The sequence below is a fragment of the Eschscholzia californica genome, unplaced genomic scaffold (assembly GCF_041429995.1).
Source record: "Eschscholzia californica isolate CP2 unplaced genomic scaffold, dmEscCali1.0.p SCAF_1, whole genome shotgun sequence".
Classification (NCBI taxonomy): Eukaryota; Viridiplantae; Streptophyta; class Magnoliopsida; order Ranunculales; family Papaveraceae; genus Eschscholzia; species Eschscholzia californica.
In genome coordinates, this window is record NW_028238198.1 from 206,159 (window position 1) to 222,749 (window position 16,591).

The window sequence follows — 16,591 nt, forward strand, 5'->3', positions numbered from 1 at the left end:
TGGCCCCCTACTTTGTGACCAGCTTCCTTTATGGCCCCCTTTTTTTCGTAAATTCAAATATGGCCCCCTATTTTTAAGTAAATGTCCTAATTGTCCTTCCTATTTATAATTTTTCAAAATAAAATTAAATACATTCCACCTCATTTCCACCTCACCTCTATCTCCACCTCACATGTCTCTCCACCTCACCTCTCTCTCTCCACCTTTCTTTCTCTCTCTCTCTCTCCACTTTTCTTTCTCTCTCTCTCCAACTTTCTTTCTCTCTCTCCACCTTTCTTTCTCTGTCTCTCTCCCACTTCGTCTTCCCCGGCAAGGTCGCCGGCCGGAAAATTTTCCAGTCGGCGACCTTAAAAAAAAAAAAAAAAAAAACTCTCATCTCTCTCTCTCTCTCAAAAGATTCCGGCGAAGGGGTTACCCTTCGTCGGAATCTGTTGAACCAGACCGGTCTGGTTCAACAGAACAGACCGGTCTGGTTCAACAGACCTTCAAGGGTCTGTTCGAGCAGACCCTTTGAAGGTCTGCTCGAGCAGACCCTTTGAAGGTCTGCTCGAGCAGACCCTTGAAGGTCTGTTCCGAACAGATTCCGGCGAAGGGGTACCCTTCGCCGGAATCTTTTGAGAGAGAGAGATGAGAGTTTTTTTTTTTTTTTTTTTAAGGTAGCCGGCCGGAAAATTTTCCGGCCGGCGACCTTGCCGGGGAAGACGAAGTGGGAGAGGTTGAAAGAGAGAGACAGAGAAAGAAAGGTGGAGAGAGAGAAAGAGAAGTGGAGAGAGAGAAAGAAAGGTGGAGAGAGAGAGAAAGAAAGGTGGAGAGAGAGAGGTGAGGTGGAGAGACATGTGAGGTGGAGATAGAAGTGAGGTGGAAATGAGGTGGAATGTATTTAATTTTATTTTGAAAAATAATAAATAGGAAGGACAATTAGGACATTTACTTGAAAATAGGGGGTCATATTTGAATTTACGAAAAAAATGGGGCCATAAAGGAAGCTGGTCACAAAGTAGGGGGCCATATAGGAATTAACTCAAAAAGTTATCACGTATTAAAGCTAGCAGAAACTTATCTAATGTTAGATTACATTCTGATAAGCTAAAGAACCTGGAGAGCTAGCTGCCTTTGTAGGAATACGGAACTTTATGATAGCAGGAGAACCTTGGTATACCCCTTTAACATTGGACTCCTATACAAATGAGTGTGATACAATAGAACCACTACAACCACATTTAAAACAGTTGTAAATTCCGTGCGAAGAGAAAGCAAAATACTAGTTTAGATACATGAAATAAGGTAAGTGGTTTCCAACATTAAAAAGAATGTGGAACTCACACATCAAGCCTTTCCCATGACTTTGAAGCATTACCACTGTCGAATTTAAAGACATCCGTATCCCAGCCAACTATCATCAGAAAGACTTACATCGTATGCTGTCCTGAAAGTGTTACGAAAGTAATGTCAGCTTTCCATATCTGAATCATACGGTAAACACGCTTACAATGTGTTATAAAAGCTTCTCTACGTTCAAATGATATCCAGAACCAACAAGAATCGTATTAAAGCCCAGAAAACTTGTGACAAGTATCAAGAACAAATAATGTCAACCTGATATACATCAATTATTAGCTATAACTTCAAAGTCAACTCACAAGCACCGAGAGATCATTTTAACGACTCCGGCTTGCGAATGTTAGCACTCAGTTGTACTTGCAGCCAAATCCAACTACAAATGGGGGAGTATGTTGAAGTAGCTGCACGATGAAGACCAGAATCTGCTGAAGGTTTCTAAACTATATATAAACATTCATATAACTGAGACAATACTAACACCTAAAGAATCAATGTCAAATTTGTTACAACCAGGTAGGGTAGGTCATTAAGAGTTCCGGTCATGAACATGCATCCAATGCGCTAACGAGATAAGAATTTTGCACACATCCTCCAGTGGGGTAACAAGTCAAACGAAAAAATACGTTATGAAATTTCTGTGATGCAAAAGAAAGTGTTGGAATTTTTGGACAATATTAATAAAATTAATACTATACTAATTAAAAGTTAAAAGTAAATAATTGTGACTATTGACAATAATAGTTTGAATTCAAAGTTGAAAGAGATTTGTAAATTATTGTGACTATTCACATTAATAGTTGAATTCAAGTTTAATTACTAATAGTTATCTTTTGGAGAAGATACAACTTTTCATTATAGATGTCTTTTGATTTCTATAAATAAGTGTTTCTCAAATCAGATTTGGTAATCAACACATATCAAAGTGTAGAGAATTTGAGAGAGAAGAAACCATTATATTAGTTTTTGTGCCAACAAATATATTTGCCATAATCTTAATGTTCTTATGCTCCTATCGTGAAATCTTCATTAATTACTTGATGCAGTTTCACAAAGGCTTGTCATATCTTGGGAAGCAATTTGCCTTGAACCTTCAAGTAATCTCGATCGAGAGGGGGCAAATAATGCTTTAAGGAAAGTGTACTTAGTACACGTTTCAAGCCTCCAATCTCCATCCCTCTTTTATCCATCTTATTTGTATATCCGAAGACAATTTTTTTTAACAATCTTAAAGCATTATTTTGTGGAGATTGAGGCTACTATGATAAGAATCAAAATGAATAAGTTTGGGCATGGGACAAGTTGCAGTTTTCTGTGGGGTTCAAATCTTATTCCATTAGTTAGATAGGAATGGTTAGTTTCACAACGGAACTTGGTATTAGACGATATTTGTTGTTTTGAAAAAATTGAAGTAGTTGATCCTTACTCATTCATAAAGATAACATTGTATAAGAAACAAAGAAAGAAAATATTATAGTTTAGATTCAGAGTATTCATGGAGATGGACGTCAACACCAAATTCTTGATGATGATATAATGCAAAGAAGTAAAGATTCCGAAGTCCTTAAAAATTGATCCATTGGAGCGATTCCTTCGGAAATGTACTAGACAAAGGACTTACAGACTAAAAGTTAGAAGGACAAACATTAATCAGATAAGTTTTCTTTTCTCTTTTATTTATCTTTACGAAATTTGTGTTTTATCTAATGTTGGTGAAGGTGACCTTTATAATCAGAATATGGACAATTTGTCCATGCATAAGTTCCATGGTTATGGAAAAAATGGCATCATCCGTTTGAACTTCTTGTTTGTTGTTTCTTTACCCTAGACATGGGTCATAAAGGTTGAGGGTAAATTAATGAATATTTGGGGTGTATCAACAAGGAAGGTTCAAACTTTATCTGAAACACAATTTGGAGTGCAAGTACATTTGTTTATGAGAACCGAAAGAGGGCCATGAAATGAGTGTAGTATTATCTAACAATCTAACATGATGCATCTAACTAACCATTATAATTAGAAAGCATCATATGGTTACTATGATTTGAATAGAGGTGACTATTCATAAGGCAACTTGGGTTTTTTCCAATGTCCTTGGAAGGATCAATGGTTGTAGGAAATATTGGGCAATAAATTTGAACGACAGAAAATTAATTAATAAATGAAGATGTAATACAATTTCTCAGAATACAAAAGTTTGTATGGACTCAACAACAAGGTATGTGTCAACCCTTCATTAATCTTACTGATTTGTCTAAATAATTATGACTGTGATGCCACCATATGTTTACATATTAAAGAGTTATAAGAGACACTGAACTATAGATTGTATTGAAGTCTTATGACACCAAACAGTGATATATATTCTTTATGACATGGGCACATAATTTAGTGTTTTTTGATTTTTATATTATACACTGATATTGTTAGTCAATGGCAATCACATTGAACCATAATAATACATATTTAAAATAGTGGGGGTTATGGTGAGAGTTAGATGAAAGAATACCATAGATAAACATGGGAACCTTTCAGGATTGTAATTGTGGTATGAGGACATACTTGCAGGTAATTTATGAAATTTCAATGTACGCACTCTATTTTGTCTGTTAATATCTTCTACTTACCCGAAAATCTAGTTATAATTGTTGTCCTTATACATACTATACATGCTAAAGATAATTAGTATTGCTAGAGAGATTTTGGTAAGTGAGATGGAGTTGAGGACATCAAGCCAATATTGATGTTAGTTCATGTGTGTTGCTAAAGTAGTTTGCATAAGATAATATTATGATATTATGTATAAATGAATTAATATTGATCGTCACATTATCAATGCGAAATATTGATTAGTTAATGTGGTTTTTGTATATATCATTCTAGTCTCAAAATTTATATACCAATGTTGTTTCTTTTCAAAAAGTGGTTATGCATGAGTTTTATTTCTTATGATGAGAATAAATCCCATTAACCTATGGGAATTGTTTTGGATTGGCAACTAAAGCTTGATAATTTCTTGATCCCATAAGACATGTTTGTGCCTCGATATGGATCCCATAAGATATCTCAATACACAACAGAAATAGTGGGATAAGCCGATGAAGATGGCATAAAATCAATGAGTGATCCAAATACACCAATTGCGTGGTTATTGATGATTATTGCAATAATGGGAAAAAAAATTATTCTACATTGTAACAATCTTGACACTAAGGCGGCCGACTTATTGTCAAGTGGAGAGCGTTACTGTCTTGCTTTAATATATGATGCTCTCATAAATTGAACATGAAATTGTAAGAGAGATACAGTCAATTGTTGGAATCTTGAAATTGTGGGGGTCTCTAATGTGATTATTCATCTAAATGTGATTGTGCATGTAGTGGAAAAATGAGAAGATTAGACATAGTCTGTAATATTAAATGTGAAATACATAATTCATGATGGAATTATAGTTTCTTATATTTGATACAATTTAGCGAATTTATTTACTAAACCTCTGACGAGAGGTATGTATAGATTAACATCTAGAGAGATGGGGTTGAAACTCTTTACATAAAAGTCATCATTGACGGCAACCCAACCTAACACTAGGAAATGACTAGTCTTAGGTTCAATGGGTAACAACAAGTCATTGATAAGTGGCTAGTTTCAACACTTAAATTTATATCTAACCCTATCTAGGATGATAAGTGTTGGTTGCTACGGTTTGAGGTTGAGTTTAGAACTCTTAATGAAGTTCAGTCTAAGACAAGTATCTCTAAAGTAGCAAAGATACTGGAAGAACCTCAACTATGTGAACTTAGAGGTGGTGCCGCCTCTCATTAGATTTAGAGTTTATCTAAGGAGAGTTCATGAAACCAAGAAGCACATGGCCATATAAGTGCTAAGCGAGAAATGTGTGGAGCAAAAGAACAAATTGTATTGTGTGTGTGGTGTAACCGGTTTTATCACAAGGAATAACTGGTTCAAAGCTACAAGCTACCTGGGATTTCGATAAAACTTTGTGCACTTACACTAAGGTATGGTTCAAATCGAAAGATACCATACTTTATGCATAAATACTACTATAATCATATTTGGCAAAAGTGTTTTATTATAATTGTCCAAGTGGGGGATTGTTGGAATTTTTGGACAATATTAATAAAATTAATACTATACTAATTAAAAGTTAAAAGTAAATAATTGTGACTATTGACAATAATAGTTTGAATTCAAAGTTGAAAGAGATTTGTAAATTATTGTGACTATTCACATTAATAGTTGAATTCAAGTTTAATTACTAATAGTTATCTTTTGGAGAAGATACAACTTTGCATTATAGATGTCTTTTGATTTCTATAAATAAGTGTTTCTCAAATCAGATTTGGTAATCAACACATATCAAAGTGTAGAGAATTTGAGAGAGAAGAAACCATTATATTAGTTTTTGTGCCAACAAATATATTTGCCATAATCTTAATGTTCTTATGCTCCTATCGTGAAATCTTCATTAATTACTTGATGCAGTTTCACAAAGGCTTGTCATATCTTGGGAAGCAATTTGTCTTGAACCTTCAAGTAATCTCGATCGAGAGGGGGCAAATAATGCTTTAAGGAAAGTGTACTTAGTACACGTTTCAAGCCTCCAATCTCCATCCCTCTTTTATTCATCATTATTTGTATTCAAAGACAACATTTCTAACAGAAAGTTGGGGTCAGATTTCCTCACATCCTCCAGTGGGGTATTTAAGTGTAAACAGGCATAGGGAAGTAGATTATTTCATACACATTTTGTATGGAAAGGTGCACTTGAGGTGGGTGTGTTGGAGATTGCCTCTCCTTACTGAATGAGCAAAAATTATTTCACCCCATATATTCTTCAAACAATTCTCTCCTAGAAGACCTAAACTGGAAATGTTTGGATTGATACCCCAATCAAAACCAGTTCCTGAAGATAATTATAACATACATGATTTAGCTATATATGGCAATCAATCCTTCATCTCCTATCATATTATTAGTCTGAAGTTTCCTCAAGAGCTTACAACGATCAAGCTATCGATACTAGGGCTGAATTCATGCATTCTCGAGTTTTAACTAGCTAGGTGCAAAATCTCTAGATTTAAATATATATATACTTTGGAGCAGAATATAGCTTAAACAAGATAATACATATATAAAAGATGTCCACCAGCCAACTGAAGGTGTTTTGATAATCAAACTACAAAATCGAGACTAGTGAAGGCTGATGCAAATATCAACTACGATATCAAATTGCTAACGTATCTCAAAGTCAACATAGAAAATAATTAAAGATGTAATTGATAGCTGCAAGCCAATGAACAAGTCGAAAATAACATTAAAAAAATTCATCAGCAAAGTTAAACAAGCATATCGGATATAGAAATGGAACATAAATTAAAGAAATATGGATCCTTACTTGGTTGGAGATATCGATTGATATGGAAACTGGGAGACTAACTAATTAATAACCTTCTTGTGAGAAAGGAGAATCTGTCTGTTGTAGCAGCAAATGTAGTACTTAGTAATCAAGAACAAAGCCGTAACAACCAAGAGATTTGGAGGATCAGATTCTTCATTAACTCTCTCGCCAGAAGAAGATTTGGATGGTTTTAGAGGGAAAGTCGTCGTAAATTGAAATGTCTTCTTGACTGACCCTCCCAATCCGATCTGCTGTGCTGTGCTGTCAGAGACCCTTTGACTTGTTGTGTGTGTGATTCCTGAACGAGACTCACCTTTCTTGCGCTAGCCCACTTCGCCCCACACCCACTACTACTGTACTGTTATCTCTTCACTACTCACTATTCGCTGCATACAAGAGGGAGGAAACATGATACTGTAAGAAATAGAGATATGTTTGTCATCCCTTTTCTTAGAACAATATTTTTCAATCGCCATGGTTGATCAAAGAGCAGTTAGTGTATTGTCTAACAATAGTACATGTACTCCTAAAATCCAAGAGTCACCATACATAAATTCGGCGGAAGTAGAAGATTTATTATTTGTTGATTTTTGTGTTACAATAGTATAAATACTGGCCTTTATATAGTAATTTTTTTTGTCACATTAAAGGTGTATGAGTGTCGTTAGGAATTCAAACAACTTCATTACATTTACGAGCATAATGTGTATATATATACTCGAGATATATTTAGATAATAGGAAAATAATAATGCGACGTATTATATGTTTTTTTTTGCACCGGTATGGATTATTAAATAACTTAAATTAGCTGGTTTTGATTATTATTTATACTCATTTTGATATGAAATGGGTGAAACAAATTACTATAATCACGGTTGTTATACGATATTTAAATAACGAATCTTTTTTTAATACAAGTTCTATTCCGACCACGGAAATAAAACAGAATGAAAAACAAAATAAAGAAAATCATGTCGACTTCAATTGTTTCCGTATCCATTATGAATGTTATTATGTCAACAAGGAATCCTTTCAACAAAAAAACCAGGGAATCATGATTAAAATATGGTCGCGGCTTTGGAAAATAAAAAATAATCCCCAGAAAATAAATTATCTATATGGTTTGCTCTAATTAGGATTAATTTCATTTTGCCTCCTGGAGATGACCAGCTCACTAAAAATATTTTATTTCTAATGCAAGGAGCAAATCGACACACATAGAAAAGAAATTATTGATAATTCGGGTTTTGATAGCTTCATTTAGAGAAAGTGAGATAATTTAGGAATCGAGGAGAGGGAAAGTGAGATAATTTAGGGATTGAAGAGAGAGAAACTAAAATAATTTAAAATTTTGGAAACAACGATGATGGTATGCCTGACAAATATCCGGGCCGAATTCATGCGGAGGTACTTGGATGGGCATGAACTAAATTCATGAGATGAAAGTACAGACGAAGGAACATCGTTTGTGTAAGGCTTTCTTTCGCTAGATCATGCCCGTGCAAGTACCCCCGGGTGGGAGTCGGTCGGGATACTTGTGTTGGAATCGGTACCTAGCTCAAAAGTAGCTGGACCGGTTTTTAGTTAATTTGATGTACCTATATTCGTTAGAATCTCGAGTTAGACGTCTCGTTGGATTCGTCTCGTCGAGCTCTTGAATTTAGACTCAAATTTTATGCGTGAGTTATTACAAAATTTGTTTGGTATGGGTACCATTAACTCAAAACCGGAATTTTGAGTTAGTACCACATTTATGAAAGAGGAAATGGTTTATTTCCTTTTATAGAACCTTCCATATATTTATGGTATGTTCTTTAGAATAAAAAGGTGACTCACTTGCACCACGCAAACCACGCAAGCGCACGCGCGGCGTGGGCGTTTAGGGCGCTTTTGAGGCGCCCGCACGCACTTTGCACTTTGCACTTTGCACTTTGCATCGTCGCGAGGAGCGATTGGAGCCTTGCATTTACGATCATAGATATGATCTGACGGTCAGGATATTTGACGCTCTTTAAGATAGATCCGTTGAGGATCTAACAGTGGGCGTTCAATGCGCGAGATCTTAATAGATCCGTTAAGATCTGACGGTCAACATGGCACCCGAAAACCAACAGACAAATATGACTGTTGGGAAGCATCCATTCTTTTCTAAGGCACCTGTCTGAAGTGTCACCAATACTTCTATAAATACCAAACAGAATCCAGCAAACAAAACACGAAAATTTTTAACATTCAAAGTTAAGAGCATTTAGAGTTTAAGAAGTCAATTCATCTGTCGTTCTTACTGCTTGTTCTAAGTTCGCACGCTTTCAGAGAAACGAAGTACTCTCGTCGTCATACTGAAAGGTACAGTCGTTGTATCCTGGGAGACAAACATCTTACTGGTTTTAGTACTAATACCAGGGTGTTCACTGTCTTAAGGAAAGAGACAACTCGACTCGACTTTCTCTCTCTAATCTTTTATTTAATCCTTGTTTTTAAAAAAATATTGTTTTCCTTTTAATCTGTTTAAGATACAATATTAATTTATTTTTATTTTTTTAGAAATAAAATTATCTCTGAATCTATTTCAGAAAGACACTAAGTGTATCCCTGTTTTAATACTGAATAAAGACAGGAAGATCAGATTCTTGGTTTTTCATAATAACAGAAGAACAACAACTTGTCGGGCATACCATCATTTTTGTTTTGAAAACAAGAATACCAAATTAATACAACTATGTTATTCCCATTTGTGAGATTACGACCCTAATTTCCGGTGGTGGAGGCGGTGTGGGCAAAAGGTGAAGGAAGAAGAGAAAAAAAAAATTAGTGATGGGTCGCAATGATCCGTTCTGACAATAGCCGACGATTAGCCGATAGAGAAAGAAATATATAAGAGGGAAAAAATAGTCAATTGTTTCAGTTGAAAGGATTTGACTAACAAAAAAGAATTGAAAAAAATCATATTAGAAGATGGTCATCTTTAGTAGTTCATTTTGGTGAGTCGGCCATGTTTAGGGAGCCTAAATGGAACTAAGGTACACATTGGGAATGAGGACAATAGATTAAGTGCTGATTGATCAGTGATAATAAAGTTAGACTTTACAAAAGAAATAAGTCACGGGTTTACCTATATATTCACATCTTACATATAATTTGGCTGGATTCATTAGTAGTGGAAGAGTGTCACAATCTTCACAAAAACTTCCAGCACTATGAAAAAACACATTGAGTGCTAATAAACTGAAAGATCATACCTTCTTTCTTTTTTAAATATCATAACTTTTTCTTAGTGCCCTTATCTTCACGTGAATAGCCAGTTTTGGTGGTGTGATATTTTGTTTTCTTTTTCTTTTTTTTCTTGAACTTGATATTTTGTTAACATTTCAGTAAGAATTGTTCTTTACAGGTTTTGCTTCTCATGGGTTGATAATTGTTTGAATGCCTGGTGGAGGCGTTCTTTTTTGATACTAAGACGACACAACTCATCATCGTTAGTGAATTATAAACTCTAAATTATGTGGTCCAACAACACCTATTGTATATAGTTTCAACAAAAAAAAAAAAACACATATTGTATACATCTTATTTTTTATTTTTTTTGCATGGGTTCATTTGTATGTTCAACTTGTAAATATTGATTCTATCTTTGTGATTTTGACTGTTTTGAAATGTCTATAAGTGAATAACATTCAATCATGTCGTCTTTAGAATCCATTTTAAAAACATTAACGTACAAACAAACAATGAGAACCCCTTTGACGATGTAAACTTCGACAATGTAGAGTAAGACTCATTTTGGAACGAACATATCTCATAAAAACACAATCAGAAGAAGGCCTTTGAGTCTATAAATCATTCACTCTTTTTGTTATCAAAAGTTCAAAAGCAGAACACTTTCACTTTCATGTAGTAGTAGTATTTTAAAGGGCTATTTAGTGATTAGGTAAAAGAGCTGGTGTAAAGCCTGCTAGCTGGAGGCAGCTGCTTTATAGTATATGTATATCCATACTCCGGTCCGTGGCATCTGTTTGTTTTCCTTTCCTCCCTTACAAGACGAAGTTTCCTTATCTTTTCTCCTTTCCTATTCAGACTGGTGGTGGTGACCCAAATTCATTCACAAAGGGGTGGGTGGTGGACTTTCAAGTCCCTATTTATTTAAGTCCCGTGGGGTCCCCATGTGGACCCCCACGTGCTCTTAAATTCGCAGTCTTCAGACTTCACGGTCAAATATCATCAGGTTGGTTGTGATACAATTTTCTATACCCTAAATGGCTAAAAGTGAACTTATGTAGTTGTTTCAAATTTACCCTTCAGTTTATTTGCAATTACTATCCCACCTTCCATCTTTCTCGTTGTTGTCTTTTCTTTTCTCTTTTCAAACATAGGAAAGGGTTAACTCTGTGACAATTTTGTCTAAATAGGAGAAGGTGATCTAACTACTAAGAATATAATGTTTACGTCATCTACATTCATTGTCAATTGGTTTTCATTTTAATGATTACAAACTTAACATGATATCCGAGCTACGTTATCGGTTTAAAGGTCACACGTGCTCCACATCACCAGAAAACTTGTAAACTAAAAGAGAATAAGATAAAGAGTTAGATCACCAGAAAAACAAAATCAAAGAAAACTATTGTATTGAACACTTAATCTAACCAACAACACATGAAAGGAAATCACTAAACAAACACAACTTATATATTTGAACCTAAAAAGAAGAGGAAATCTAGAGACCTTACCAGAGAGATGGAATAAGAAACATGACTCTAAGATCATCTGGAAAGCGTAGACAACTAAAAAATCAGAAGTAAAAAAAAAAAAACTAACGGGATGGTTTGGTAAGGGGGTAACATGACCAATTAGACAAACTATGAGGCTAAAAGAACCGATTGGCCACATTTGGGAATCAAAATGGAATTAGCCCCAAAAGAAATTATACTAATAGTATATATAGTAGTAATAAGTAGGAACCTCATTTTCTCTCCAGTTCCCAAATTGTTTGCATTGATGCCATAATTCATTGCATTATTTCGGAGATTCATTCATGTCCTGTCGTTCCTCAGCAAGTCTGCGGCCAGTTCATCACCCCCGCTGAGCTGAGCTGACCTGACCGACCCCACAGCTTTCTTCTCTCTCTCTCTATTCTACCGTAGTAGTGTGTGGGAGTAGTAGCATTCAAGCCCTAGCTAGCTACTACAGTTTCTCTCGTCTCGGTTGGAACCTTAAAGATCAGAATCACCATGAAAATATCAGAAAATGAACATCTAGACCTATCAAACCACTTAATTTCATCTTTAATGGAGGAAATCACTCACATCCAAAACTTCAAAGGTAAATGGAGTCTTATCAAAAACAAACTCATTGATCTCCCTACTCAGCTTAAAGATCTCTCTGATTTCCCTAATTTTGCTTCTAATCCTCTCTCCTCCGATCTCTTAACATCTATTTCTCAAACCCTATCTGATGCTCAACTACTCGCTAGGGATTGTGCCAAAACTAGTCTATCTGCTGGTAAGCTCAGAACTCAGAGCGATATTGATTCCGTCATTGCCAAACTCGATCAGCACGTGAAAGATATTGATCTTTTGATCACAAGTGGTGTTCTTCAAGATAGTCCAACTGTTGTTGGTTCATCAACCACTGTGGCATCTAAGAGAGAATCGGCTCGAATCGAAGCAAGGAACTTGATAACTCGGTTGCAGATCGGTAATCCCGAGTCAAAAACTGCAGCTATGGATTCTCTGTTAGGGTTACTTCAAGAAGACGATAAGAACGTGTTGATTGCTGTAGCTCAAGGTGCGGTACCAGTACTCGTTCGATTACTCGATTCTAGTTGTTTAGAAATCAAAGAAAAATCAGTTTCTGCTATATCTAGGGTTTCTATGGTTGATAGCAGTAAACACGTTTTGGTTGCTGAAGGGGTTTTACTTTTAAATCATCTTCTTAGGGTTTTGGAATCGGGAAGTGGATTTGCAAAGGAAAAAGCTTGTATTGCTCTACAAGCCCTAAGTTTTACAAAAGAGAACGCTAGATCAATTGGTTCTAGAGGTGGAATTTCTTCCCTTTTGGTGATTTGTCAAGCCGGAACACCAAGTTCTCAAGCTGTAGCAGCTGGGGTACTGAGAAATCTTGCTGGATTTCATGAAACCAGACAGAATTTTATTGAGGAAAACGCAGTTCCAGTTCTTATTGCACTTATAGCTTCAGGTACGGCTATAGCTCAAGAAAATTCAATTGATTGTTTGCGTAATTTAGCATCAGATGATGAAAGTTTGAAGCTTTTAGTAGTTAGAGAAGGTGGGATTGAGTGTTTGAAGAATTTCTGGGATTCATCTCCTGTTTCCAAGACTCTTGAAATTGCTATTAGTTTACTAAGGAATTTGGCTTCTTATAGACCAATTGCTGAAGTTGTTGTTTCTGAGGGTTTTATACCTAGGCTTGTTGTGGCATTGAATTCTGGGTTGTCAAGTGTGAGAATTGCTGCTTCAAAAGCTATTTTTGAGTTGGGATTTAGCACCAAAACAAGAAAAGAAATTGGTGAATCTGGTTGTATTTCGCATCTTGTTAGGATGTTGGATTTGAAGACAATTGAAGAAAAAGAAGCAGCTGCAAAGGCTTTGTATTCTCTAATGCAATATGGAGGTAATCGTAAGCTTTTCCATAAGGAAGAAAGAGGGATACTTGCCACAATTCAGCTTCTCGACCCTTCAATCCAAAATTTGGATAAACGATACCCGATTTCTGTTTTGCTTTCATTGATACATTTGAAGAAGTGTAGGAAAGAGATGGTAGCTGCAGGTGCTTGTATATACTTGCAGAAACTTGCTGAAATGGAGATCGAGGGAGCTAAGAAACTTTTGGAAAGCCTGAGTCGTGGGAAGCTATGGGGAGTTTTTCCTCGAACGTGACAGTAGGGAAAGAATTGGGTATCATATTATTGACATCTTCATGGTTCTTAATTTCATCAATGGGAAGTAGCAGCATCCTGTGATCGGCTTGATCTGTATGTATCATAGTTGTGTCTTCATTTACAATTTTATGTTTCTCTTCTTTGTTTCACTTACATAATCATGTTAGGGGATTTGTTTTTGGGAGTCAAGCTTAGTAATTTGTTACCTTAATCTTTGATGTATACACTTGTGTAGATCTAGCTAGACTGGAGCTTGTTTTTTCTGTCTCAAACTAATGGTTTATGCCTTCTCTTCGAATGTGTATTTTGTTTGGAGACAATTTTTTGTTTATTTCATTTCACTTCCGTAATACATATAAAAATAATTATTTACGTCTCTATAGATGCTAATATAAAGTTCAAGAAGGTCAGATAACATATTATGTTTTGTTTATCTTGCATATTCTGAAGTTTGCTCATTCTTAGTCTCTTAGTCTGCTGTTGTTCCAAGGGTTAATATTTGTATACTGATTTTCCAATCTAATGTTGAACGTGTAAGTTATACGATATTCACTAATGTAGATTGTTTTTAAGCCTCAAGGGTACGAACGAGTTTCTTATATTCTTTTTTGAAGTAGATGCAAACTTTGTGAAGTCCATAATCTTTAGCCGTAGCCAAAATTATTGATAATATACTTTCATGGGGTATGTTTTCTCTGTCAAAAAGACTTGCATTGTTAAACTTGCATAATTGCATGCAACAACACTCCGATTAATGTGTGAGTTTGTGAAAGGCAGATAGGGTTTTTGGATTCTCAATTTCTTTCACTCGACGGATTCAACAGCAAGCAGGTTCGTACTATTGCCGAATCATTGGAACCCTTCAGAACCATCTCAGGGTTGTCGTAGGAGATTTCTACTAAAAGAGAAATCAATAAAAAAAAAAAAAGGGAAAACCCAGGATGCAGGTGTTGAAAAAAATTAGAAAACAAAATCAGGCCACCAGCTCCTTTTTTACTTTGGGATTCATGAAGTAGCAGTTGTTTACTTTACAACTGAACTGATCTGTTTATTCTGATTCGTTGGTTGAGTTTTATGGAAGCAATTCTTCTTTATATACACCATTCTCTCCTTTCTTCACCAGCACTTGATTGCTTATTAGTAGCTGTAAGTTGATTTATTTAGTCAATGTCAATGCTAGTAGCTCCAAATTAGAACCAAAAATAAATTATTTTCGGCTCTTTTCTCACGTAAGATGTTCAAAGTCGGTCGGTAGGCCATCTACCAATCTACTTTCTCGTTTAATAATTTCGAAGATTAAACAATATTCCCTCTTTTAATTGAAAATTACTCTTTCAACAAAAAAAAAAAAAGAATTTGAAAATTATTGAAGTTCAATTTTCACATGAAAAATATAAAACTAGTCCAATATTTTTTTTTCTACCTCGTGATCTCTTATATCCCTTTGAAAGTATGCTATTTCCTATCGTAGATATTCTCGACCATTCTATGTAAATGTCTTCCAATATCACCAATCTCAAAGAAGAGATCTTCGTAATTCTTTCTTTTAATATAACTCGTGTAAATTCAAGAAATGAAATTTCTAACGATGAACTAAACGACTAGAAGACTATTTATCAAGTGAACTTGCAAAGTGAAATCAGAAACATTGGATCAAGAAGAGATTGTTGAAACCCTAATTGTAATGACCAGTTGATTTTGAATCAAATCGAAAACGGCTAGCGATTCAAGAGAAAACTTCAACAATTTGTGGAACAAAATCGAATAATAAATGATGATAGAGAAACAGTGAGAGAGAGCGAGAGATAAGGTGGTCGAAAATGATGGTGGTAGTAAGTTGTAGTGGTGGTGGAGAGGTCAAGATGAAGATTAGCGGGGCTACATACAATGATGTGAACTTTTGGGCTAAAACATACATATATCATCTAAGTCAATCAAGATTGACTTAGTCTTTATATCCCGGAGATATTTCATTATTTCCCATAGAATCCACCTTTTTTTTCTATTGAAAACAATTATACATTAGTTGAAAGAGGTAATGCTAAATTCACGTTACCAAGGAATATTGGTTCTATCTCATCAAAAAAAAAAAAAAAAAAAGGAATATTGGTTCTTTTTTTGTTGAAAAGGAATATTGGTTTAGGATGCGGAAACACAACGAAATACCATCTCGTCCGTAGAGAACTCCATCAATACTTCTACACACAAATTAATAGAGATGATAGAGAGAGACGATGTAAAGAGGGTGTAATAATGATGTAAAGGGAGTGTAACTCGGCTAAAGTAAGAGAGTGCCTCTAACGAGGGGTAATTTTGTCTTTTCACTGAAGAGAAAGTTTGTTATAACAAACTTTCCCTCCAACTCTTTCTCTCTCTACCCGAGCTATATAAACTCGATTGTAATTGAGATTGATCATATAATAAACACAACTTCTAAACTCAATCTCTCTCTCTCTCTCTCTTCGAAGAAGATCTTGCTTAGCCTCGAATTCTTCTGCATAAACTGTATTCAAATACTCCCAAATTTGTTGAGAAGTCTTTAATCCGAGTACATCTGATGAAACAGATCTAGAAATTGTAGCTTTGAGACACGATTTGACAAAGTTATCTTGTTTTCTCCAGATCTGATAAGCTGGATTTAGAATTTCTCTATCATTTTCATAGATCGAAGCTTCTGGTTCAGTTATAGATCCATCGACATAGCCAATTAGATCATTACTAATCAAAATAGTTTCGAATTGATCTCTCCAAAGCAAGAAATTCGTTTCATCTAGCTTCTCTGCTATGAAATTTGTAACATTAAAAGAAGGAAGATGACTTGAATTGGAAGATGAAGAAGGATTTGAGTGCGAGCTTGTTTCCTCCATTGTTAGGTTCGAAGAAACCCTAGAGCTCTGATACCATGTGAGTTTAAGAGAGTTTCGAAGAGAG

The 16,591-nt window shown here is 35.2% G+C and overlaps 1 protein-coding gene and 1 long non-coding RNA gene across 2 annotated transcripts; one reads left to right on the top strand and one right to left on the bottom strand.

The window, feature by feature from the left end:
* Positions 1–1,100: 1,100 nt before the first annotated feature.
* Positions 1,101–6,815, bottom strand: LOC147562803 (uncharacterized). Its single transcript, XR_015236077.1, has 3 exons — positions 6,758–6,815; positions 1,324–1,426; positions 1,101–1,208 (listed from the first exon to the last, which is right to left on the bottom strand). It is a non-coding gene; the product is annotated as an uncharacterized LOC147562803 (long non-coding RNA).
* A 4,558-nt stretch (positions 6,816–11,373) lies between these two features.
* On the top strand, positions 11,374–13,980 carry LOC147562804 (ARM repeat superfamily protein). The gene has a single exon (XM_086673029.1). The coding sequence runs from the start codon at positions 11,991–11,993 to the stop codon at positions 13,656–13,658; it is 1,668 nt and encodes a 555-aa protein (XP_086529155.1). The 5' UTR covers positions 11,374–11,990; the 3' UTR covers positions 13,659–13,980.
* Positions 13,981–16,591: the final 2,611 nt, after the last annotated feature.

Coding starts and splice junctions, on each gene's coding strand:
- LOC147562804 (XM_086673029.1), top strand. CDS start 11,991: ATGAAAATATCAGAAAATGAACATCTAGACCTATCAAACCACTTAATT.